Source organism: Drosophila arizonae, chromosome 2, assembly GCF_054131065.1.
Source record: "Drosophila arizonae isolate 15081-1271.41 chromosome 2, UAZ_ARI_1.0, whole genome shotgun sequence".
Classification (NCBI taxonomy): domain Eukaryota; kingdom Metazoa; phylum Arthropoda; class Insecta; order Diptera; family Drosophilidae; genus Drosophila; species Drosophila arizonae.
In genome coordinates this window covers 1,246,203-1,271,085 of record NC_142922.1, presented here as the reverse complement: position 1 = coordinate 1,271,085, position 24,883 = coordinate 1,246,203, and the positions used below count along the sequence as shown (strand labels likewise).

At 41.6% G+C, this 24,883-nt stretch overlaps 1 protein-coding gene and 1 long non-coding RNA gene across 2 annotated transcripts; both read left to right on the top strand.

Annotated features, from left to right (window-relative positions):
* The first annotated feature begins 3,171 nt into the window (after positions 1-3,171).
* LOC108609837 (calcium uptake protein 1 homolog, mitochondrial) lies at positions 3,172-5,143 on the top strand. Its single transcript, XM_089461734.1, has 2 exons — positions 3,172-3,330; positions 3,387-5,143. Exon 2 carries the CDS (start codon positions 3,488-3,490, stop codon positions 4,643-4,645), a length of 1,158 nt encoding a protein of 385 aa, XP_089317860.1. The 5' UTR covers positions 3,172-3,330; positions 3,387-3,487; the 3' UTR covers positions 4,646-5,143.
* A 15,727-nt stretch (positions 5,144-20,870) lies between these two features.
* On the top strand, positions 20,871-22,617 carry LOC149270169 (uncharacterized). The gene is made up of 3 exons (XR_016271138.1): positions 20,871-21,427; positions 21,504-21,833; positions 21,895-22,617. It is a non-coding gene; the product is annotated as an uncharacterized LOC149270169 (long non-coding RNA).
* Positions 22,618-24,883: the final 2,266 nt, after the last annotated feature.

Sequence of the window (24,883 nt, the reverse complement as noted above, 5' to 3'; positions counted from 1 at the left end):
AGCTCCACATAGTGTCTTCGATCTTCCGATCCTCGCCCATAAATCAACTTCAATCTTCCACAATTCATGGGAATTCCACCGTCCCATCTGCTATCCAAAGCAACTCTAGAAAGCTATTTCCTTAATATATACTTAATATAACATAGTTTTTTATCCACCGAATGAATGTCCCTTTACTATAAAAACTGCTCAGACTTAATATATTAAGTGTTCTCCATATTTAATTATTTTGATAAGAAAGTACTACGTCTATAGAGTCTTATGAAATCGTTGCCAATTGTCAAGTCTGTGATCCCCCTATGCGAATAACTTTTGCGTCTACAAACAGCTAAAAAGGAAAAAAAAAAAAAAAACATATTTACAACGCATTTAACAAACGATATTTGTTTCATATGCACAAGCTGTTTTGGGGTTGCTTCTAGATAAGTTCGCGGCAAGGGTCGATTCAATATGTATGTATAATTTTTGGAGGATTTGGCAAACATGCTGCCGTTGCTGCTGCTTCTGCTGCTGCTGCTGCTTCTATTGGTGCTGCTGGACTGGGACTAAGCCAGCACATAAGTCACATAAATCACGCTTTGTGCCCGGCTGCAAGGCGATGGGGATGCGCCCCAGTTCGCCGTTCGTCGTCGTCGTCGTCGTCGTCGTTCGCTTTGCACATTGTCTTTTAATTCAATTTTGTGCAATCGGCTTTGGCTTCTTTGAAGTCCACTCAAATTTCAATAATTCCCTTTGCAACTAATATTCAAACAAATTAAAAAGGGAAATAAAGGGGCGAAGCATGAAGGCAAGTGGAAATCATAGAGCCGGCGCCCAGAGTGTCGATTGGCTAAAGACATCAGCAGTCGCTGGAAAAGTCGGAAAGAGTCTTTTGTCAGTCCACAGCAGCCGAGTGAATGCCACTTGAAAGTTTGAGTGCTTATAGACACACTTTTGAATGACTTATCAAAATCTTAAGCTGTCAACAATGCCAGACACAAAGCACGCAAACACACACACACATACATGCAAGACTACGGTGAAATTTGTTAGAGCAAAAGTGTGAAAAAATAAATATTTATATATAAATTTTTTTTCCAGGCGAGGATTAAATGTACTCAAGCCTGTGTGTGGCTTCAGCACGTATGCTCAAGTGATAAAAGTACGGTAGCTCAAACTAAAAACAGATGAACAGATACTTGAGAGCTTTGTTGCTTCCAAACAGGATTGCCAAGGCGTAAACCAATGCCTTGACAATGAAAGGAGTGAGCGAGCTGGAAAATCTTAACCTAAATTTAGAGACTGTAGCAATTAAAACATTCGATTACATGCCCAAAAGAAACTTGGAATATCGATAATTATCGATGTTTTATGGAAACAAATTTTGTTTTTTTTTTTTTTTTTTTTTTTAAAGCTACCCATATATACAATTCCCTAGCTCTTCGAGGATGGCCAGACGTATCGACAGACGGAAGAACACATAGACAGAAGCATCGAAAGATGGACGGACGGACATACGGGCTGATGAACGAAAAGACGAGCAAACGGATCGACAGAGGGACATAAAGACGAACAGATGAGAGAGTTGACAGAAGAACGGAATAACAGACAGACGGAAGGATGCACAGAATGACGAACGGATAGCTAGGTTAGCGGAAGAATGGCTAAACAGACTAGATTACCAATAATAATATAGATACTCAATCTCCCTCAAACTCTCACTTATTTATCAGTTAAAATGAATTTGTCCTGATCCCTAGTATGCATCGGGGCATACCAATGCCTGGCCTTATTCTTGTATTTCTCACACATGCACGATCCGTTCAACTCGCCCACTCCCAGCACCCGTTAAAGTAATTCAACTCAATCGAGAGACAGTTTGAAAATAAGCCCTGCACAGCTCCACACATGCCCTTAAACAGAGCATTCATCAAATTAGACCCATTCACACTGTCAGCTGTCTGGTTGACGGTGCTGCAGTTGACAAATCTTTCATCTCAGCTCATCTGCCAGCCGCACTACATAGCACAAATGCTTCCGGATTTGCATATGCAAATCAGCGTCTTTTGTAGTTCATTAATTTTGAACTTTCCGCAAAGTAGCCCTTCACCTGCACGTGTGCCAAGCGATTCAATCCGCCTCCATTATCCATCCATTTAGGCTTATGTGAGGAGAAAAATCACACAGCTCCTGGCGGTTTGTTCACAATGTGTTTTGCAATCAACTAAACAAACAAGTGCGAATGTTTCTGGCACGTATTAACAATATACAATACATGTGGGAGCATGACATTTTTTCATGCCGTTCTACCTCGCTAATTTTCAGCATTGTTATGCATATCTGAAATCGACAGGGAAGCAGGTATAGGAAGTGGTATGGGTGCCCATATGAGACATGTATGTATGGGATATGGTATTATCTACAAAGAATAGTGAACTGTCATAGGCCTTTCTAAGCGAAAGTGGGAACAAAATAAATGAATTAATATTCAAAGTGATGAGAGTGGCGTGAGTACTTAAATCTAAACATGTAAGAATACACTTTGATAGTAAGATTATAATAAATGTTGAAAACTGAAATATACATTTATCTAAAAATATTTGTTATAGATCCTAAGATTTATAATATAATCTAGGCAGGAAAAGTTATCGATGATCTCAAACTTGACAGCGCCCTGAAACATTCCCAGCTCAACCATTTCATACACATAGTCAGAGAAATAACAGCATGGAATCCGCCCAATCATTCCGGACAAACCTATTGATATATGTACGATCAGAAGAACAGGTTGAGTGAAGGAAGATACTTGGTTGAACGGATAAAGAGACATATAAACATAGTAACTGACAAAAAGAAAGGAATGGAGGCATGAAAGAACGAAGAGGCAAGTTAGAACGGGCGGATTGATAGATGAACAAAGTAACGAGCCTATAAAAGGGAAAGTAGGGAATGATGGATGGATAGACAGCCGGACAAGCAAATATACGATTCGCTTCATAGATAGATGGATGGACAGACAAAGTTAGGAATGGAGGCATGGCCGGATGAATGAGTAGACATATGATCGACAGAAGCAAAACGAGAGTACAGTACAGTACACCCCTACAGTACAGTAGTAGATAGACAGTGAATATACTATATCAACTCTCTCTCTCTCTCTCTCTCCCCTTTGTCGGCTAAAGTTTAAAGAACTCTTATATAGTAGCAGGCTAGCTGAAATACCTCAATGGAAAAGTTATTTGAAATCGATGTCAAATTCAAAATTGTTGGGATACAAGCCCGAGGCAGTATTATGAGAGTGACATGCAAATCAATTCTACGGAAATGGACGAATCAACGTGGCAGCAATTGGCGAGTAGCGAAAGAACGTCTCCATGCCCTCAAGTTTTATATGCTACTAATTACAGCCGATTGCCTGAATTGGCCTAGAAGCCTCATAGAGGCAAGCAGCGATGCGGGCAACCGCCAAGAGGAGCCACTGCCAAGGAGGAGGGGCAAGAGGGCGAACATGCTTTTACAGAATTGGAAAAGCTTGCTATCGCTGAGTGCAGAGGCTAGTCACGACTCAAGCCATTTCCGTTTCCGGTCTCTGACAATACGGGACTACGAGAATCAGCTGCGATCGCACTCGACGCACAAGAAGATATTTTGCTACTTTGCCACAATCAAGGTGAGGAGTGACGCCGGCAAATGGATTGTCTATATGACGCCCAAGGACTTTGTGCGCTCGATGTCGCCCAGCTGGATGCAGCCGGAAGGCTTGGGCCTCAACAACTTCTTCAAAATGCATAAGGACTCTATGCAGAAGCTCGTTATCCGGGGCGTATCCAGGGACAGCATATTCTACAAGCTGCGGCCCGATGGCATGCTCACGTACTCGGACTTCCTGTACCTGCTGCAGCTGGTGGTGCTGTCCGAACGGTATTTCGAGATGGGCTTCGAGTTGCTCGACAGCGAGGGCAAGCAGATGCTCGACAAGAACGATATGAGCCTCCTGCTGTTTGGCGCTTCGGACGGCCGCATGAAGATCAAAACTTCTGCGAAGCGTTATTTGTTCGGTCCCGATCTCGACCAGAAGCTGAGCCTGGACAGCCTTCTCAGGTTCAAGCGGCAGCTGTTCCACGACATCATTCAGATCGAGTTCAATACGCTGAAACGGAAGCCGAGGAAAACGCAAGGCGAAATGACAGATGAATCGGCGAGCAGGATAAGCGAGATGCGCTTCGCCAACTTGTTGCTCGCATACGCCAGGATTCCCGGACATCGGAAGAAGGAGATACTGCAGCGCACCTATGCGAGGTACAAGGACAACCGGCGTGGGGTCACGCTCGAGGAGTTCATGTCCTTCTTCAAGTTCATTCAGCACCTGCCGGTCATTCAGACGGCACTCAGCTACCACATCCTAGCCGGCGCGGGCGTCTCCCGCAGGACATTCAAGCACATTTCGGATGTCATCGTGGGAGTGCCTCTCTCCGCGCACATCATCGATATCATTTTCACCGTGTTCGTCGATGAGCTGACCGGCTTCTTGAACTGCACCGACTTCATCGATATGGCGCGACAGCGCATCTCCCGCTGCACAAGGAAGTCCTTTAAGCTGGCGCGAGTGTTCAAGCATATCTACAGGTGTGCAGAGAAAACGTTATTCAGGTACTCCCAGTCCTAGAAATACCGTTGATGCAAGCCGAAATGCAATTTGCGCTCAAAACTCTCAAAGCCGAGGCAGCCGCAGACAATGTAAAGTGCGCTCTCTTTCTCTCCCTTTCTCTCCCTTTCTCTCCCTTTCTCTGTCTGTCTCTCTGATTCGATGCACTTTGCGAGCTGTTCACTTAACTCCTTTGAGTACAAACGCTTTTAGCTGAAAGAAATCTCAGCTGAAAGCCACTAACCGCAATGGAAGGAGACTTAGCCACGCCTCCTACCTACTCCCACATACATGTTTCCATTTAAGACAGAGGAGAATGTAATTTGCTTTGCTTTCAGCGCTGCAAACCAAAGCAAACTTTTCCAAATCTTGCAAATTCACGTTGTCTCAGCACTTGAAATTATATGAGTATGTCGGAAACAATATTTGTATATACAATATGTTCGGTTCTATTAGAGACATAAGCAAAGCCAATCAGTCTTAATATGCCATATATATTACTTAATGAAAATTTCTTGATTCTGTGTTTAAGTGCAAAGCAGCAAAGTCGAGAAAATATAGTGGAAGGTGCTTGAATTTATATGCATATATAAACGAGGTACGTTCCACAATAATCGAGATTGGGCTAAAATAAAAACGACAGAACCTTTGTGCTGTGACACTTCTGTTTATTTCTTTCAAATATTCCGTTGCCGCCTCGATATACTACGAAACAGTGTTTTGGTTTGTTGCGCGTCCTTGAATGTCCTTCAGGATGTCCATGGATGGCCTCGACGGACGCAAAATCTTTTCCTTTTATCGCCAAATGCAATTTTTACGAATAGCAGGAGTCATACGGCGCCATATCGAGTATCATTTACATAGATCCTTCATCGAGTACACGAGCTGAATCGGTAAGGATGTGTTGAGCTGTTTACCTGATCGTTTGCCTATCCTTTTAAGCGATATCTCTCTTCTCTGTGAAAACGGACATTATGAATAGGGTTTTATGTTAATATTAGAAGACTTTAAGTGATAGAGTCATTGAATTCGCTGTTTAAGTTTTTGTCATGAATAGCTTGTCTACAGCCCTGCATTTACTCCAAAATACACGTAGTTTTCGTAGTGGAGGCTTAATATTTAGTACACTGACACTTTCCCATATCATCATTCAGCTCTGAAAATGCCACTCGGATCGTTCATCTAGGACCCAAGGTCTCTTAGCTCAGAGACCGGCACACACAATAGCACAGTTAGCTCTGCACTTACATACGCTTGTGTGTGTGTATATGTATGTATTTATAGAAAATGCCTAGCATGACTGTGAGTTTAGCTCCGTACTGAGCTCAGAATATCTGACAGTCGTGAAGCTCCTCCTCCTCTCACTTTTTCTCTCACTTGTCTCACTTACATTCGAGTTTAGTTCTTCGCAAGCCGAAACTTTTAACCGCCCTGAAAAAAGCCACAAAATAAAATAAAATAAAATGAAATAAAAGGGAACGAATTGAAAATCAATTAAAAGCGCAATGCAATAAACAAAATCTCCCAGCCATGAGCAGAGAAATGTTTTTCTGTCTGCGTTTGGCTTCGGGTTTAAAGACAAATGATAGAAGACGAAATTCTTGCTGGACAGCATTTCTATTTTATTCTTGTTATGCTAAATAAATGTGAGCCGAAAATATGTATTCAGTAAACTGCATAAAGTGCTCAATGGGATCTCCCCACAGGCAAAATAAATAGAAATTTACCAATTTAGTGAATGAGGTAAACAGCAGTTGGGTAAGTCCTTGACATATGTAAAGTAGAATACATTTTGAGCTGGACCAGGCGAGCTGTGAGCCTATTTACGGAAGACAATTTCCGAATATTTACTGTGCTCTTAATATACTGAAAATGTGTGGAACTCAAGTTCCCAAATATATTTATCTAAATACTAAATATATTTTAATAAATATTGAATCAAAGTCTATAGCAGGTGAATAGCCGAAATATAAAGAGACCAAGCTAGAGTGATATTATTTGCAATAATATTTCAGCAGATGCTTAACCATATCTATAAGCTTAGAGTGGTAAAATAATATGATTTGCCATTTGATGATTCATTATTATGTATTTTTGATATATTGTATATTATATACATATACCGTAGACGAGTTTTCTGACCAGAAAGCTTGACTTCCGAGATGGTTTACACTTTGATTTTGAATCTTACGTATTTCACCTGGCAATTCCTAAGCAATTGTTGCCCTATATACTATAGGCTATAGAAACGACGTTATCCCAGAACTTGTTAAGAACGAAGAAACAGACGAAAGTCAGTAAGCTAACCAGGGCAGTCGGAATTTGAGACTGAATAGCCTTTGACGATGTTATATACAGCAAACGCTTATATAATTTCTCGATAACTTGCCCTCTGTCTCTCTCTCTCTCTCTCTCTTTATCTGTCTGTCTTTCTCTCTCTCTCTCTCTCTCACCCTCTCTATATCTCTCTGCCTGTCTCTCTCTCTCTCCCTCTCTCTCTCTTCCTCTCTATCTCTCTCTGTCTGTCTCTCTCTCTCTCTCCCTCTCTCTCTTTTTGAAGTTATTGGGGCTTGCTACAAACAAGCATCGTATAATTGCGAAGAAACGGAAGAAACAACACCTTCTCATAGTGAAGCTCACGTCTAACCGTTGTACATGTGTATATGTGTATATATGTGACTTCAAGTATATAAGAAGAATAAGTAGAATGATTAGAATATCAGCTCTATGCAGGATTCACAGTATCGCATAGTCGAGCATTATCTATCGACTAGACTCTTACCTGTCCCAAGTTCTATTTGTAAATATGAAAAACTAAATTTTTGATTACAATTTAGAGCTACAATTAGAACTATTTCGTGTTCAATCAACTTTTAGGCCATGAATGAATGGACGCTCCATGCGGCTTACCTGCATATGAAATGTTCACCTGTTCACATATTTCGTCTGCTCTGCTCGGTCAGAGCAATAAAGATGCAATTCGAGTGTGAAAAGTGCAGCAAATTTATGCACACAATTGTTGGCCGAGAGGAGAAGAAGAAGCAGCGCCAGAGGAGTACACATACGTAGGCTGTTTAAGCCATTTTTTGTGTTAGATATTCAAGTTTTATAAATTATGAAATTTTATGGCTTTTGAGGGCAGAGCAAAATATTATTTCTCACACGTCTATGGCGAAGCATATTTTCGTGCATTTGCGCAGTTTGTATGGCTACGCTTGCCACGCCTACTGGCCAAAGCCGAGACTTAGGTTGGTCTGCACTTAAACATAATTTACATGAATTTGGGTTGCCCGAAAATGTTCAGCTATCAAGGTTGAAAGTTGGCCAGAACCAGAGCCAGAGCCAGAGTCAGAGTAGGGCAGGAGCATGAGCAGGAGCACGAGCAGGAGCAGGAGTCGTTGGTAGAGCGCTTATCTGAGTTATGAATATGCAGGTGCTTATCGCGTGTCTGTGTGTGCGAGTGTGTGTGTGTCTGAGTGTGTGTAAGTGAACATAAGTGCGCTAGCCAAGCGAAGTTTGCACAAGATTTAAACACCTGCAAATTTTATTTATCATTTAAGTATTTTTGGGGCTGTTAGCCAAGGCAAAAGCGCAACTGTTTGGCTTAAACGCTAGCTAAAAAGTGCTTAAAGAGAGCCTGCTTTGGCCTGATGGAGACAAATGAGCCCAGGTCGAGCTCCTCATGCAGCCAACTCATATGACCCCAATTAAGAATGTCAAGTAGAGACCTGCGCGTCGTCTAAGCCTTCTTATCAATTTCGAGGCCAACAAATCCTACATTGATTCCCATTATCTGAGCCGTTTGTTGCCCCTAATGCAAGATAATAAAAAGCGGAAGTATCTGCTCTCTCTGCTCTCAACTCAATTACCAGCTTAAACTTTGTCGAGCATGAAAATATACACATATATAAATATATAGATATGTATGTATGTGTTGTGACCTCTTTTATTGAGTTTCATAAAACGTGCCTCAAATTTCAAGTGACAATCAAAAGGGCAGCACACTCTCTCTCTCTCTTTCTCAGTAAACTCATAAGCAATAAATATTTAGTACAAATATCGTTATGATGTAACCATAAAGAGTAATTGATAGCACTGTACAACAGAAATGTAACATTTTGTTTTGCACGGAAATATGAACTGATTCTTAATCGGGTTTTCTCTTTTAGACCTTTCAAAACTTAAACTAAACAATTTTTTTTTTGGTCTTCTTAAATAAATATTATATGTAATTGAACAGCTACTGTTAAATGACTGTTGTACGATTTTTATACGACTAATATGCAATAATTGAAAGTGCTGGATTTCAATTTACTTAAATTGCTTTCAGATTCGACAACTACAATCATATGAATCAACTCTCAACTCTTGCTGCCTAGTGTAATTCGAATAATTTAAAATGTTTTTGTTGATAATAAAATTTATATATATATATTTATATATACACATATTTAAATACTCTGCATATTTAATAAGCCGTCTAGTAAGCATGAGCAAAAAATATGTTTAATGCATATTAATTCCGCTTTATAATTAATTTACTTATTGCATTATGCAAATTAATCAAATGTAAATAATCAAATTAATAAATCGATTGATTTAATGAGCTAAATAGTAAAAATAAAATATATTTATATACAAAACATAATTGCAGCACTGATTGATCTGAATGTGAATATAAAAAGTATATACTCTACGTATGATACATGTATTTCATGTTAAGGCATTTGCTATCTTTCATACGGTGCTTTTCTTATATGGCAGCCGATTGCTTCTCTTCGTCCAATGACAATCAGAACAAGCATGTCCGAATAGCCTAAGAGGCCATCTCGCTCGCACTCAGCAAGAATAAGGCCTGCGTTCAGCAACAACTATCTTTGTCTCTTTCTCACACACGTGCAGCTAAGACGCAAACTCACTTGGATGACATTTTTACATCAACTCTATGCAAGCTCACCAATACTTTTGCAATATTAAGAGCCAATCATAAATTGGGACACATGCAAAACAAACTGTGTTATTGATCTCACAGTATCACTTGATAATTACCACAGATACTACCTATACTATAAATAAAATAAATAAAATATATTTATTACCTCTGAATACTTATATATTATACATATATGTATATATGTCTGTTTATTTATTTATAGATATAAATCATCATTGTCAACGTATGCTGAATTTTTCGATGCATGTTGGCAATTTTTGAAATAATTAAAAATGCATTTTTAATTATAGATTTTTCGCTCACGCGCAAGTCGAAATGAATTTGTGGCCAGGCAAATAATTGAGCAAATTTATTAAATGAAATGGAAAATATATTATTTCCGCAGAAAAATCGCACGCAATATATTGTCAAACATATATATTTGACAATAATTGTGATTGAGGCACTCGAAACGCCGTTGACTTTCCGACTCGAATCCGAAATTCGAAATTCGAAATTTATCTCAAATGAACCGCAGTTCTTGATGCAATTAAATAAATTCGTTCCACAAACAAACCAAAGCTTGATACAATTTTAATGAAGCCAAGCGAATTACAAACCAATATAAACGAACCTATTTGCTGGCATCAATTGGTAAATGCATAATTGATGAGCTCAAACCGAAACGGAAAGTTTATTTTAGGACTGAAAGAGGAAGCAAAAAGTAAATTTCACGAATTTGCCGACTTTAACAAAGATCTGAGCGAATGATTAATGCTGTAAAATAAAAAATGTGTCAAGCGATTAAAAGCGACGCGTTTTGTATACGCCTATCATTTATCAAATACAACGCAAACACGTGCCAAAATCGAAAATGGCTCCGAATCCAGCTTTATTTGCCCGTGGGCTAAGCCCCGGATGTGTGATAATGCACAGCAGAAGGCGTTCGCCACGCTATCTCACTCGCACACTCTGCCTATCTCGTTCCCTCTCTCTCTCTCTCTCTGATTCACTCTCTTTCACACTCTTCCTTTCTCTGCCATATATGTTTTGGTGTTACCTATGTCAGCCCCTTGTCGCACATGGTTGCCTTCTGATTCGACTGACCTCGAAATGAACACAAAAAACACAGGTGAAATTTGTCTAGGAGCCACTCCACGACTACAAAATACCCTGAATTTTCTTTTAATTTGCTAGATTTCTTATAAATATATCTCCATATATTTAAAGTCTCTAGCGCTTGTAGTTCTAGAGATCGATGCATGCAAAGAGGACGACCCAGACGGATTCGTGCCTTCCTCGACGCATCTGCTCTGCTAAATCAATCCATATTCCTTATGAATTCTAACCCACTCTCTTTCACCTGTCTCAAGTATTTCGTCTACCCCTTCTTACCCCATACGCACTGCGTATAGGGCATATAAAAATGAGATCTACTGACGCACCCTAGTGGCCCCTTCCAATACACTTACCCGCACTCTCGCATGCACGGGTCATATGAAAAATGAAAGGCAAACTATGTATACAATAAATAAAGCCAGTGACTGTATCCGTGTTGCCATCGCTTTTCATTTTTTTGTGGCTGCGCTCGAACGACTGGCTGACTGGCTGACTGGCTGACTGGCTGACTGGCACATGTCAATCAGAGAACAGAGACATAATCTCTGCTTGACATGAACTTAAAAGTATTATGACAAATATTTCGCAATCTGTGCGCGCTGCTCTCTGGCTCTGAATTCACGCTACTGTATCAATTTTGACTGCCATTGCAAAGGGTTACCCCGACTACGCCGTAAAGGATGCTACTGAAGTAGAGCTTTGCTAGCTATGGAATAGATACCAAGACTTTTCGATACTGCTGATATAAAAATATGCATAAAAGCTAGAAGAAGGCGTGACAGAGGCCATCGATTATAAAAGTATTATATCGATTATAAAAGTATTAATCAACGTGATAAGGTTTAGCAGTTTGTCCATTTATCCTTCGCATATCCATCCGTTCCTCTGTGTGCTTAATTTTTCTTTCTTTTTCTTTTTTATCATCTGTTCTTGTCTACATCTAATCATTACCTGATCTCTAAAAGTATTAGAAACTTAATTTTACTAGTATTTCTTCCAACTGCGTGCATTGAAAATCATCGATAAGATTTGCATATACATAATGCCGATAAGTTTAACATCTTATGCAGCAATCGATTAATATTAATAATAAGCAGATCATCTGAAAACGTATGCTGCATGTTCTCAAACAATACAGTATATACAGAGAACAAGTATTCCTTCGTTTACAGTAATCGACTAATATCGATATTGAGTTTTACATTCCTTCTCTGAGTTCGATGTATCGAATTCAGTGTGTAAAATACCAGTATGTATAACAGTATATACTTATGAGTTCTGTAGTCTATCGAAGCTATCAACTTCATGCGAGTTCATTTGCCTCGCACATGCAGGGTATCTCCCACTTCGTTACGCTCATCTAGCAAACTTTAGTTCGTAGGGAAATCAGCTCGCTCTATTAGCTTCATATGAGCATAAGTGAGGGCATCATATCATGGGCATGCTCTCTCGCCTACGAATCTGATGCCATCTATATGTGGAGGGGCCATGCTGTGCTGGCTGCTGCTGCTCCATTGTTGTTCGGCCTGCGTCCTGCATTGTTGTGACTTTGCCTGGACCAATCCGTTCCGGTTAAATAAAAATCATTTCATTGCAAATGTTCTGTGTTTGACATGACCTTATTGTAGCCATAGCCATAGCTGTGGCCATAGCTGTAGCTGTTGCACTGCCTGCACAATACTTATCTAAAGGGCCACGCCCACGCTCACAGGAACCTATGTTCGCCCACAGGTAAGTGACGCATATCGCCTTTATTTCATGTTCTTCGTTTTTTCTCTCTTATTTTTATTTGAGTGTGCGCCGGACATGCCGTAAATCAATTTTTTATTTATTATTTTATGAGCTGAAATCGCTTTGGATTCATTTTGTTCATTTTTTGCCTTTTGGTTTTTCATTTTACTCACTTAAGTTCGCATCGTTTGCATGCGTTGGCTGTTAACCGATTTAATTTACTGTGTCGCCCGTCCACGCCCACAGCGCCGACCGTCGGACCATCGCAGCATCGCAGCATCCCAGCATCGAAGCATCCCAGCATCCCAGCACGCTTATCGCTTAATTGAGAATGTTTGCCCGGCAGTGGACGACATGGCACGTAATTTTGTGGTCATTACAACGAACGCCAGCAGCCGCAAAGCAAATAAATATGAAATATATTTCGTTAATGAATGTATTTCCGCCGAAGCTCAACGGGCAGGCCCCAGCCACGGAAACTATAATGCATATGTGAAAAACCCAAATGTCAATGGGCCCTTTGTCCGTGCTTAAGCATACATCTTGTTTACCTGAGCACATATTGTGCTCGTAGCTGAGGCTCCCTTTCAGCCAGCTGCATTTGGGTCAGAGCGCGCCAAGGCGGCACTTGACTGGAAAATATTTCACGTGTATTTACAGGTAAATTTGTGTTAACACGCTCGACTGCCATGTTGATTGTTTGTTTGTTTGACAGTCGGTGCTGCTGATTTGTGTTGTGGCACACACTAACCAAATTTGCATATTAATTAAAAATTAACGAGACTCAATGGAAGAGAAACAACAAGAAGTGAGAGCTCAAAGTAAAGAGTGCACGACTTGGATATACCCTGAAAAGTCAGCGAAGACTGATACTAAAAGAGAAGACTAAAGTATAAAGTAACCGAAAGCTTTCTTAAGCTTAAGCTAAACCACTATGAGTCATAGCTCGATTTAACTCAGACTCTAGTTGTACGATCTTAGTGAAAACTTGAGGGCTGAAGAATGGTAATTAGATGTATGTGTATGCCAGAACTCAAGAATATACTAGTCGAACTACCAATTTTATTCCTCATTTCTCATTTCAAATTAAGTTGATGCATCGAATTCTTATCGATTATAGGCGAATGCTATGATTTATCGGAAAAAGGTAAATGAAGTATGTGGCTTTGTATATATGAGAATCTATATTGTAAATTTCAAGTCTCTACGTTTCATAGTTCTCGAGATCAAGTCGACGAAGATAGACAAACAAGACCAGCTCTGGCTTGGCTTTGTTTCACCTTGCGCTGCCCGTTACATAAATTGGACTCGAGTTCTGATATTCTCTCTGTACATTAGCAATCAAGTCAAGGTATAAAAAGCATCAAAGCCAAACATGCGAAAGCCACAAAACCATTTTCCCACACACAGAGAGGCACGCACGAATGGGCCATTCGATATGGTTAAGCTGTTGAGGGCTGCTGCTGAAATTGAAGCGTAAACTTGCCAAAGGACCTTCGATAAATGATTATTAATTATGTAAACACTCGTTATTTTCATAACGACAAAACAACAACAAAACATTTAAAATTCATGCCCTCCACATGCTGGCCATGTGATTTGTGAAGTTTTAATTGCTTGGAAACTTTGTGTAATACTTTAGGCAAACGCATGTCGCATTGTTGCCGCCTCACTGGCTGTCTGTGAAAAAGTTGAGCAAATCCAATTTGCAGAAGCCTGAGAGAGACAGTTAGAGAGAGAGAGGGATAGAGTGAGAGGGTGAATGGGGGTAGGGTGAGCGAGAAATATGGGTAACGCATGTGGTTTTGGTTTTTGCACTGCGCAAAGTCAATCGAAACTTGAGGCGGGCACGAGTCAATTGGATAGAAAACTAAAATCATCCTAAGTGCACGTTGCAATCAACTAAAACTGACTATGAAAAACTAATAAAATGTTCAGCAACGAAAATTTGCCAATGCCAAACCGCAAATGTCTGGCAATTGATACGAAAAATTTAATAAACCCTCACTCAGCCACCATCTCTCTCTCTCTCTCCCTCTCTCTCCCTCTCTCCCGCTCTCTCGCTCACTGTGTCTGTCTCTGCTCATACGAGTTAAGTAATTTGTGGGCTCATGCACAATTTGTGGAAGCAAAAACTGAAATTAGAGCAAAGTGCAAGACAGACTGAGCTCCAGGGGTAGCCAAATCCAAAGGTTGCCCCAGAGCTGAGGCTGATTCAAGAGATATTTCCCATAAAGAAATATGAGGCATTCGTGGTCGGATTCCTGCAGTGCTCGCTCGGCATTTAGTTTCCATAGTTGTTAGTGGCATAGCCTCAATTCAAAAGCAGGCAGAACTAATTACTCGACTAATATTTGCTTAAGTACGAGGCATTTGGCCCCGCTGACCAGACCACATAAATTCCGTCTTGGCTCTCATTAGAGAGCCGCTGCAGCTGCTCGCACGCACACACACACACATATACAGGGACACATGAACTGATGATAAACGGAGCTTGGAGTATGCCAAGTGAAGGGGCGAGGCGCTTAATAGGCCACACACACATGCAGAACTAACAAATACATGACTAGGCTCAAAGCACGACATGTGTGTGTGGCTCCACTGTACAGTGAGCATTAATACTGATAGATAGTTAGACAATGCAGCAGCAGCAATTAGCGTTGGCATTTTTGTCCAGCTTGGCCAAAAACTAAAGCTGGCTAGACAACTAGACAACTCAAATGAATATTTCAGCAAAACACGGAGCAGCAGCAGCAGGAGAAGAAAAGAAATATTTTGTGCAAATCATTTTGTTGCCAGAGAAAGATAAATATTAATAACTCAGATGGAACTGGTCAGAGCTCAGATAGAGAGAGAGAGAGAGAGAGAGAGAGAGAGAGAGAGAGAGAAGATAAAAAAAGCAGAGCTGAACAGAAAAAAGGTGAAGGCTAAGCTGATCCCCATCAACGAGCTGCAGTCACAGCAGTTTTCTGTATGCAGCTCAGTTCGCAGTGCAAACAAAAACCGGGTCGATGCTGTCACTGGGCAAACTGAGCCGAGAGCTGAGCTGAGAGTCCCAGCGAGGGCGCAAGAGAGGGGGAGAGAGAGCCAAAGCCTTTTAAATAATAACAGCAGAGTGCGGTAGATATACACACACATATATATATATATATATGTATGTATGTATGTACAGTTGAGTAAGGGCAAGACAAGTGAATAGTCGAATGGCTCTGTTGTTGATGACAATACGGCAATGAATGAAAAGCAATGAAAGGCAAAACAAAGTGAGCGCCAAATAGCCCCGGCGCATAATAAAGTATGGCCAAGGCTAAGCCGAGAGGTGAGCTGGGCGAGAGAAACTGTTTTATATTATGTGAGTGGGTGAGCGGGTGAGCGGGTGAGCGGGGGAGTAGGGCGGCAGAGGTGGGGCTAGCCTTAGGTAGCTGGCTAACTGTATCTGTATGCAGAGCCACACAGTAACCGCCTAAACGGTCCGGCTTCACTGAATATTAAAATTCATACGCCATGTTGTACGGTCAAATCACTTTCAGACTATGGCCAACAACGGCCACGACAACGGCAACGGCAACGGCAACGACAGCTACGACGATTTGAGTTTCTGGCAAACAGCAGCAAGCAACGGCAGCGGCAGCAGGAGTAGCAGCAGCAGGCAGCAGCAGCAGTAGCATATTTTACATAGGGCCGAACGAATACAGCTGCACAGAAACAATTGCACAATTTATGTGGCATTTAGCATTTGCACATCATTCAAGTCCGGCCCAACCCACTCGGCCCTGCTCGGTCACCTAATGCCTGCTGGCAAACTAACATGCCTCGTGCACCTCCCCAGCCCCGGTTGGCCCCAGTGTTGCCATGAAACGAGCCGTTAAGCATTAAAAAAGAAAATACCACTAAGACTGGCATAGACGAGGGCGTGCATGACTAAAACATACCTGGTACAGAGTAATAAACGTTTCTTCTGTGCAAGCTGAGAACGAGGACGGTCGCATTGCTCCCTTTAGCTTTATGTAGCCACTGCGCTTTCCCAGACCCATGCTAGAAGTTGTAGATGCTGCAGATATACGATCTTAAGTCTATTTTAATCGTAGAAATACAACAATTCAAAAGACTGTTACTTAAGGTAACTTTTCATTAGAAATTATCAAATATTCTAATTTGTATCTCAATTAATTTTATCAAAATTATAAACTTATCCTCTTCATATATGAAATATCAGAGAGATGACTCTAGCTCGATCCGCTCAGCTCTTTAAATGCGGATATAGTGCCTGGACTCTACCAACTTGTCTCTCTACTCTTCTTTTAACTCTTACTCCTTCTGTGGAATAGCAAAATAAAGAATTGAATTATCATAAAATCACACGTCTATGATATGATCTATACCCAAATTAAAGAGAAGTTTGCATAGAGCCAACCTATTCATAGAATCTCCTGCATCAGACTCTATCACTACGATAGAGTTTATCCCTTCATTGGGTCCCTTGACCCAATGACGTTTTCACTTCAAAGAAATTACTCCTATCTCCTACCTACATATGAACCATGCCAAGATAAGGAGTCAACCGCTTTAACAAATTAGAGATTAGACTTTATAGAGTCCCTAACTTTATAGAGTCTCTTACCCATTACATCCTTGTGAATACCAAAGATTTCGCAGAGTTTATCACTTCATAGAGTCTTCTGTCCAATAGGTTCATATGAGAAAATTCACATTACAAATCAGGCTTTAAAGTCTTTGAAGTCGTATGTCGATAAGCTAAATATGATCTATGTAATATTGAAGTGAAGATGATATAGACTTCTTTCGATCCCCTTACCCGGCATATGAGCTCTACCAACTGAAGGAAATCACTCCATAGACCCTATCACGTTATAGATTCCCCTGTCTATATATGACCCATGTGCTCTACCAAAACACCCGACTGAAAGCCCTTTCCCAGCGATTCATGATGAGTGTGCAGGTCAGACACTCACTACAATTCATTTTCGAGCCGTTCTCAACACATGGTCGACAGCAAACTAACCTGCAAAAATATTACAAATTCAAAATGCTAAATGTGCATTTAACTTATGTATTTATGTAAATCCCTCGAAATTATTTTACCCAGCAGTCCCCTGTACACACACACACACACACATACACAAAGGCAAGCAACTCCAAGGACCAAGCCCTGCCCGTCACACGGCAGGTTACAAAACAAACTGACGTCATTTAAATATACATATTTTCGAGGCTCTATGTGTTTAGTAATACTTTTTTTGTTGTCCTGCTTCTGTTGCTGTTTCTGTTTCTGTTAGCTGTCCTCGGTCGACAGCTCTGTCAATTGTCAGCATTTCAGATTGATGGCATAAGCCGTCCCTCCGTCCGTTCGTCCGTTCGTCCTGCTGCCAGCTCCTGCGGCCAACTCTGGTCAATTTCCTATGCCAGTTTTTATATGATTTTTGCATTAGTTTGCAATATTTCAGCTTTTGTTACATTTTCAATTCATAACTGTGAAGCCGATTCGATTCTGCATATTTCACACACTCGGCCATTAAATTTGCACAATATGTGAGCCAGACTCCCGCCCTGCCCCAGATACGTGCATATTTAAATAGGCGGCTAGCGTGCTCGACTTCACTTCCATCATCATTTATTTACTGCCGAGCATCAAATAATTTAAGATAATGCAGTTAGACCAAGGTGCCAAATCCGATTTGGCCACACTGTCTTTGGCTTATAGTTGCATGCGAAGAGCATGTAAGACTCTCAAATGGAACTTCAATGCAAACAAACTTGCATAAATGCATGCATGATGTGTGGCACAGGGAGTGAGTGAGAGGGAGAGAATGAGAGAGGGCGAGCAAAGGCAGCTGAAGACTTTAAGCTTAAATTTACCTTTCATAGAGTTGCACTCTAATATGAAACACTGGCCAGCAAAGTTGAGTAGCGACTAGGCAAGGCATATGAAACGGCAGCTGAAAGGGGTCAAAGGGAACTTTCTTAGCCCGCCGCAGCTCTGATTCGAGCCTCATCATGCTGTGCTGTGTGATTAGCTGACCGAATCCTTTAACAAACTGGCGACGCAATGCGGACGTCTGTCCGCCCTGTCCGCTCCGTCTGCCCTGTCTGATCCGTCTCGTCTGCAGCGGGAGATAAAGCCATACAATGACGCGCCATGAAGCGCGTCGTCCGCCATTGTTTATCCATTTTATGCAAATCTTCCGGGCGTCAACAGTTTTTTGCACCGTTATCGCTGGGCCGGCATAATTTGGTGAGTGAATTGAGTTACCTTTGGCAGAATCGAACACAGTTGTTGATGATTCCATTTAATAAGCCGGCGATGTCGCGCACGTGCTTAACGCTTAATCAAATAATTAAAATCTAAAACTATTCAAACTGAGTTTGGGAATTTTTACAGAGTCACTGCTCCAGATGCCCCGGAGCTGACAGCGAATGTCCGCCCGCCTGCTTTCAGTATATTTCGTTGCGATTCAGGGAATTTGCCGATTAGCAGTAAGCTGAAAAAAGTAAGCCGCCCAATCCACCCACAGCCAGTGACATATGCGTGGAAGCAAAACTTTCACTTTTCGACGGGATGTCGTGGGCATAACTGAAACTCAAGACTTTTGAATCGCTCCAGGCCGCACTGACACCCACAACCAGTGGCCGAGGCAGTAACTGTGGCCGAGGCAGTAACTGTGGCTGTGGCTGTGGCAGTGGGTCTGGAAGTAAATCCCATGCCCTGGGCTCTACACGACTTTGTCAGCCAGATTTTAATTCAATTACATCTGTAGCTGCAAGTTGTGTGCAAATATTATCATAGGAAAAATTAAAACGCAGCCCCCTGAACCGTGAACCCAAACGCACCCAAAAAATGAAAAAGGAACGAAATAAAAGAACTGAAGCACCCACCCGACACCCCCAGGCATGATGTGCGTGCGCCGTTATTTGCGCCGCTGCTCTCTGGCAGCTGTTTTCAAAGCAACAACAAATTTGGGCAAAGCAAGAATCGAAGCGGTGTGGGAGTGATCTAGTGGGGTGTGCACGACTAGCAGATACCATAAAGTATAAAGAGAGATGGAGAGATGGGAGAGTGGAGTAAGCTTATGAGAGATGAAGAGAAGATGAAGAAAATGAATAGAGATGACTCAATAGAAAGAAGGGTGAGTGAAGACTGGACAGAGGTGAGATGGGAGCGAGTCGAAAGTAGGTAAGGGAAACAGAATTAAGAGTACAGAGTTGACAGTGTAGAGTTGAAAGTTACGAGTTCAGGGTGGAGAGTTAAGACTAGAGAGTTGAAAATGGAAAGTTTTAGAGAGGAAAGTGTAGAGTTCAGGGTCGAGAGTTATGAGTGGAGTGTTGAGAGTGGAGAATTGAGTACGAAAAGTTGGGAGTGAAGGATCGAGAATGGAGAGTTGAATGTGGAAAGCTTAGAGTGGAGAGTGGTGAGAAAGAAAGAGAAGGAGAACAGATTAAATATAGGGAATAAAATCAGAAGAGAGAAGACAAGGGGAACTAGTCTAAAGCGACTCATCATATACTCCTGATCTGCCACGCCTCTTCCCCCATACTGCATATGTACATTTTGTAGAACAGTACAATATACCCTTCTCATATATGTATATTCAATTCTATGAATAGAAAACCCACTCAGAACTTTCCACAACGTACTCTCAAGCCTTATTGCGGCTCAATTTAATTTACAATACGCTTTCGTTGCCCTGGAATAGAGGTGAAGTAATGCCGGAGCATGCTTAAGCTTCTTTTGTGTAAGTATACAATTTATATGCACTGCAAAGGTTCGCTACAATCAATAAATAATAGAGAACTACCGACTAGCCAGGCGCATGTGAGAAACCTCTGTTTTGGCAGCTTCGCAATATCTGGTCTAGTGACACCAATTAGCATTTGAAAGGTAAAACCGGCAGCAGGAATAACAAGAATCGGAATAATTAAAATTAAGACAAAGGCGCTGAGCAAATCCGCCGCAAGTTGCCTGACGCGTGGGATAAGCAATAAAAGCGTTAGGAAAACTTCGCGCAGGAAATCGCTATGGGGCGAAAATCTGTAGCGGAAATCGAAATTTGTTAAATGGAGCAATCGATGAATTGCGTTGGCTCTGACAGCCATGCCACGCCACGCCCACTGCCCATCGCACCCCGCCCGCCGCCTCTTCGCAGTTCGGTTTTACATTTTATCGCTTGTACGTTTGCACCATTTCAATTACAAACAATAACAATAAAATGTGGACGATGAAGAGCTCTGGGACGCAAACGGCTAAGTCGTTAAAGTTCAAGAAAGCGCGTTGCAGGAAAAAAATACGAATGAGCAGGCATCGCTCGGACAGCATCGACTGCAGCATGCTCGTTCGCCTAAAGAAGATGAAATGAATTTGCATGTAAACATATGCAGAGGCGGTTCCGGGTCAGGCACTACCCAACAAGGAGAGAAACATGAGTCATATACGAGAAGGGTCACTACCTAATGAGGAAACTACCAACAAATTTTGAAATTCTTTTCATCATTTCTCCTTTTAGCTCAGCTGGGACTATCTGTATAAGAATCCAGTAATACTAACTCTCAAAACCCTGAGATATACAGAGATTTCCAGTTTACCATGCCTTCAATTCGTGTTTAGATCTCTAGAACCTAGCAGCCTCACATGAGTGTGTCTAAAATTGGAATGTAACCCATTCGATCCTTGGACTCCTATAGTTCAAAAAGATGTAGTTGATATCTTGACATTATCTGACCTACAAAGGTTTATACATTTGAAGTTTTTCAAATGGATTCCAATCCAATGTAATTTCCAGTCTCTAAACCAGGTCAGGTCTCCCAGACCTATATTTACAGACAACAAATATACCCTCTCAAACTCGCTTGAGCGCGCATGGAGAGCAAAAAGAGTAGTGCAAGGGAATTAGTTCACACGGAAGTGGCTGTCAGTTGACCCCAGTGCCGAGGCGCCCACGCTGATATCCGGGTGCACGGCTCATGTCCAGGCGGGCTATTGGCGTACGTGCGGAAGGCAGTTAAAGGTGCGCAAAGGTAGATAAATATTATTGCAAAGCAAATTTAAATAAACATTTTTTCATTATCCGCTCTGGAAAACAGCTTAAAGGGAATGCAAAGGGAAGCGAAATTGCTTACATTATTTTTTGGCCATCAACTTTCAAAGTGCCTAAGCAAAGTTTGGAGCGATTTGGCAGGACGCATCTCATATTGATGGCCCTCGTGGCTGAGAGGTCTGTAAATCTTTGCTGTCTTCCAACTATTCATAGAACATGTCAACATTTAATATCTGCCGACTCGAGCGAAGTTCTGCCCACTAAACATAATTAATGGACCAAGTTTGTGGGAGAGGGAATCTACTTTGCATTAGGCTGTCACAATATCCCGACCTAAGAGCTCTCTGTCCATTGTTGCAAGGACATCATGCAAAAAGTATATAACGAAATCTTATACCTCAAAACTTATTTCATTAGCAATTTCCATCAACTCCCAGGCCAAGTCAAACTTGTATCGAGCCACTCACCACTCACCAGTGGCCACTGGCCACTGGCCACTCGCCACTTACCACTCGCCACTTACCACTCGGACAATTGTATTTCTTTTGCTCGATGCTCTGGTCAATTTAATTCAACGCTAATAAAACTTCAATAAAATGAAATTTGTACGAATTGCCGTTGTTCCCTGGCAAGTCCTTGGCAATCACCGCCGACGATTATCACTGACAGTCGCGCCGTATACGTGACAAACGCTGGCCGAGTGTTGATCTGGAATCGCCGCAGCGCAGTGCGAGATTACAAGCAAACCAGAGTCTGTCTCCACACTAACAGCATAGCCAACAAAGAAATAAATATACTAAGAGCCAGCACACAAGCAAAACTTAGACATAAGACCGAGAAAAATAAATAAAAAATACCAGTGGCATTGAGCCTGTGGACTGTGGACGACTAGAAGATACCGCAAGACGTCCGCTAAGCGTGGCTTATTTTGAATTCCTAATGGGAGAAGCAATGCTCATGACTCTTAACTTATAAACTCTGAGATTGGACACATACAGAGGCGGACAAGGCAAGACGGATAAGCGGACAGACGGACAAACAGGTGTAAGCTAGTAATAGCCTTGGTATAGAGGGATGGACAAATTTAAAGTTATATATTCGGATGAAGGTTCATTGAAAGAATTGGGAGGAACGACGGACGGAGGAACAGACGAATATTAACAAAGACAGGCTCAATCTAGGCCAAATCGATTTCATACTTATTATTAATCCAATCGTTTCTTACACTCACACCAATACAACCAAGATACCCGCTTGCCCATTGGCAAGGCGTGCGGGGCATCAAGGAAAAGAGCAGCGAAAAACTTTATGGTCAACATTTTTAGTTGCGGTCGAATGAATAGCAAAGTGTATTTCGAGTACAACGGCAGCACGCACATTAATACAGCTACTATTGACGTGGACACATACGTAGAAACACATAAACAAATGCATGTGTATTAGTGTGTATATAAAACAGATTTAGGGGCCGCCTGGCAGAGGCCAGCGTTGCCTTGGCAACATTTTTATTTCTTTTATCATCGCAAGTGGCCAGCTGAAAACCACTGATGGCCCCTTGTTCATTGTTGACTCTCGTAGTCGGACTCGGACTCGGACTCGGACTCGCACTCGGACTCGCCTCACTTTTATTATTATTGATGACAGTTTTGAGCGGACAATAAAAAGGAAAAGCGCACAATATGTATGACTAGCACAGGCCTAGCCCGGGCGAGAGCAGCACAAATCAAAATACGCAAACAAACAGAAGATTAAATACACTTGTGCTCGTAAGCCGCTGAATTGCAAAATAATTCCATGTTTATGCATCAGCATGGACAAGGAGTTATTTGTAGAGGAAATCAATTTTTAATAGAATATGCCAAAGGCAGCTGATTGCGGAATGCTGAATGCGAAGTGCTGAATGGCTGGGCATAGAGGATATTGAGTAGATTTAGCTCAAGTCTAAGGAAGGGGAGAGAGAGAAAGAAGGCAAGTTAAAGCTAGACTCTAGGTGAGTTCATGGCATCGGGAAACTTTATCAATATCAAAAGAAATTCATAATAAAAATCAGACATCAACTACTGCGAACTGCCACTAGCTGGCACTTAGCGCTGGCATATAATCAAATAATGTGAGCAAGAAAGAAATCCAGACTTGCGAAAAGAGAATTTCATTAAGTTGGCAGCAGCCGTCACATGAAACTGCGGCAAGTAAAATATAAAAGTTTTGCTCCTTCAAAAAATGTATTTATTTCCATAAAGCGATGTGTGGGAGCCAGGCCACAAAAAATGGAAAGGAAACAGAGCCACAAGGCAAGATAAATTACCGTGAAGCATACACACATAGTATATATATATATATATATATAGGATAGTATGCTCTATACAGACATCTGTTGTCCTATTTGCCGTGAGCAGCAGATACTTTTGTAACGTTTTCGCTCTACAAAGTTAAGCCAACTCTGATGCAGCACATCAAAAAAGGGGCGCAAAAAGTGAGAGAGAGAGAGGGGGGGAGAGAGAGACGAAAAAAATGAAGAAAATTTTGATAATTTTTGCTCCAGTTGGATACAAATGTCTGACAGGCACGTGCTCCATCAATTTTATACTTTATATTCTCCGCCTACTTAGTTTGCCCACACACACACACACGCACGCACACACACACGCCTCCACATATTGAGCTGACACACCCAATTGATTAACCTAAGCCACACGCCGTAGCAAAACTTTGCTGAGCTCAACCATGCAGCCCCAGCATGCCTCAGCCCCCGCCCCAGCCCCCAGCCCGCAGCCCGAGTCCCAAGCTCAGGCAGAGGCACTGGCAAGTTAATTTTGAATCGTTTATCAAATGATGCAGAGCTCAAAAAACTTGAAATGCATGTGCTGCCAGCTGCCAGACTCTTGGCTATGCAACTCTAGGCTGCGCGCCGCTCAGCTATCTGATAGCACATGGCATAATGCAAAATAGCAAACAGGTAAAAGCCAGAAAGTAAGACGTTGCCATGGGGTGTCATGGACTGCATGATGCTCGTTCGCGGCTTGCTACTGCTCCATGAAGAATCGATTTGATTTATGAGCTGTTTTCTTACGAAAGTCAAATAGAACTAAAGTAAAAACTTAACTGATTTTAACTAATACTTAAAGAGGCATATATGTTTATACTCAAGCCTGGTTAAGATGTTCTATTCCAAGTCTACAAAATGCAATAACTCTTAAATCTCCACCACAAGTATATAAGTTTCCCATCTAAAGACAAAGATCTTATCAGAAAGAGCGCAAGAAAGATGTCGAATTTCAGGTTTAGATATTACCGAAACAGACTTATGCAAAAGCCAATATGCCCGTTTCACTCAATCTCTGGGCGAGCAGGGAAAGTACATTTCGGAAGTCAGTGAACGAGAGTAAACATCATATATGACGTTGGGAAATCTATCGGCTCAGCTAT

Excerpts from the sequence above, each read along its gene's own strand:
- LOC108609837 (XM_089461734.1), top strand. The coding sequence starts at position 3,488 with ATGCTTTTACAGAATTGGAAAAGCTTGCTATCGCTGAGTGCAGAGGCT.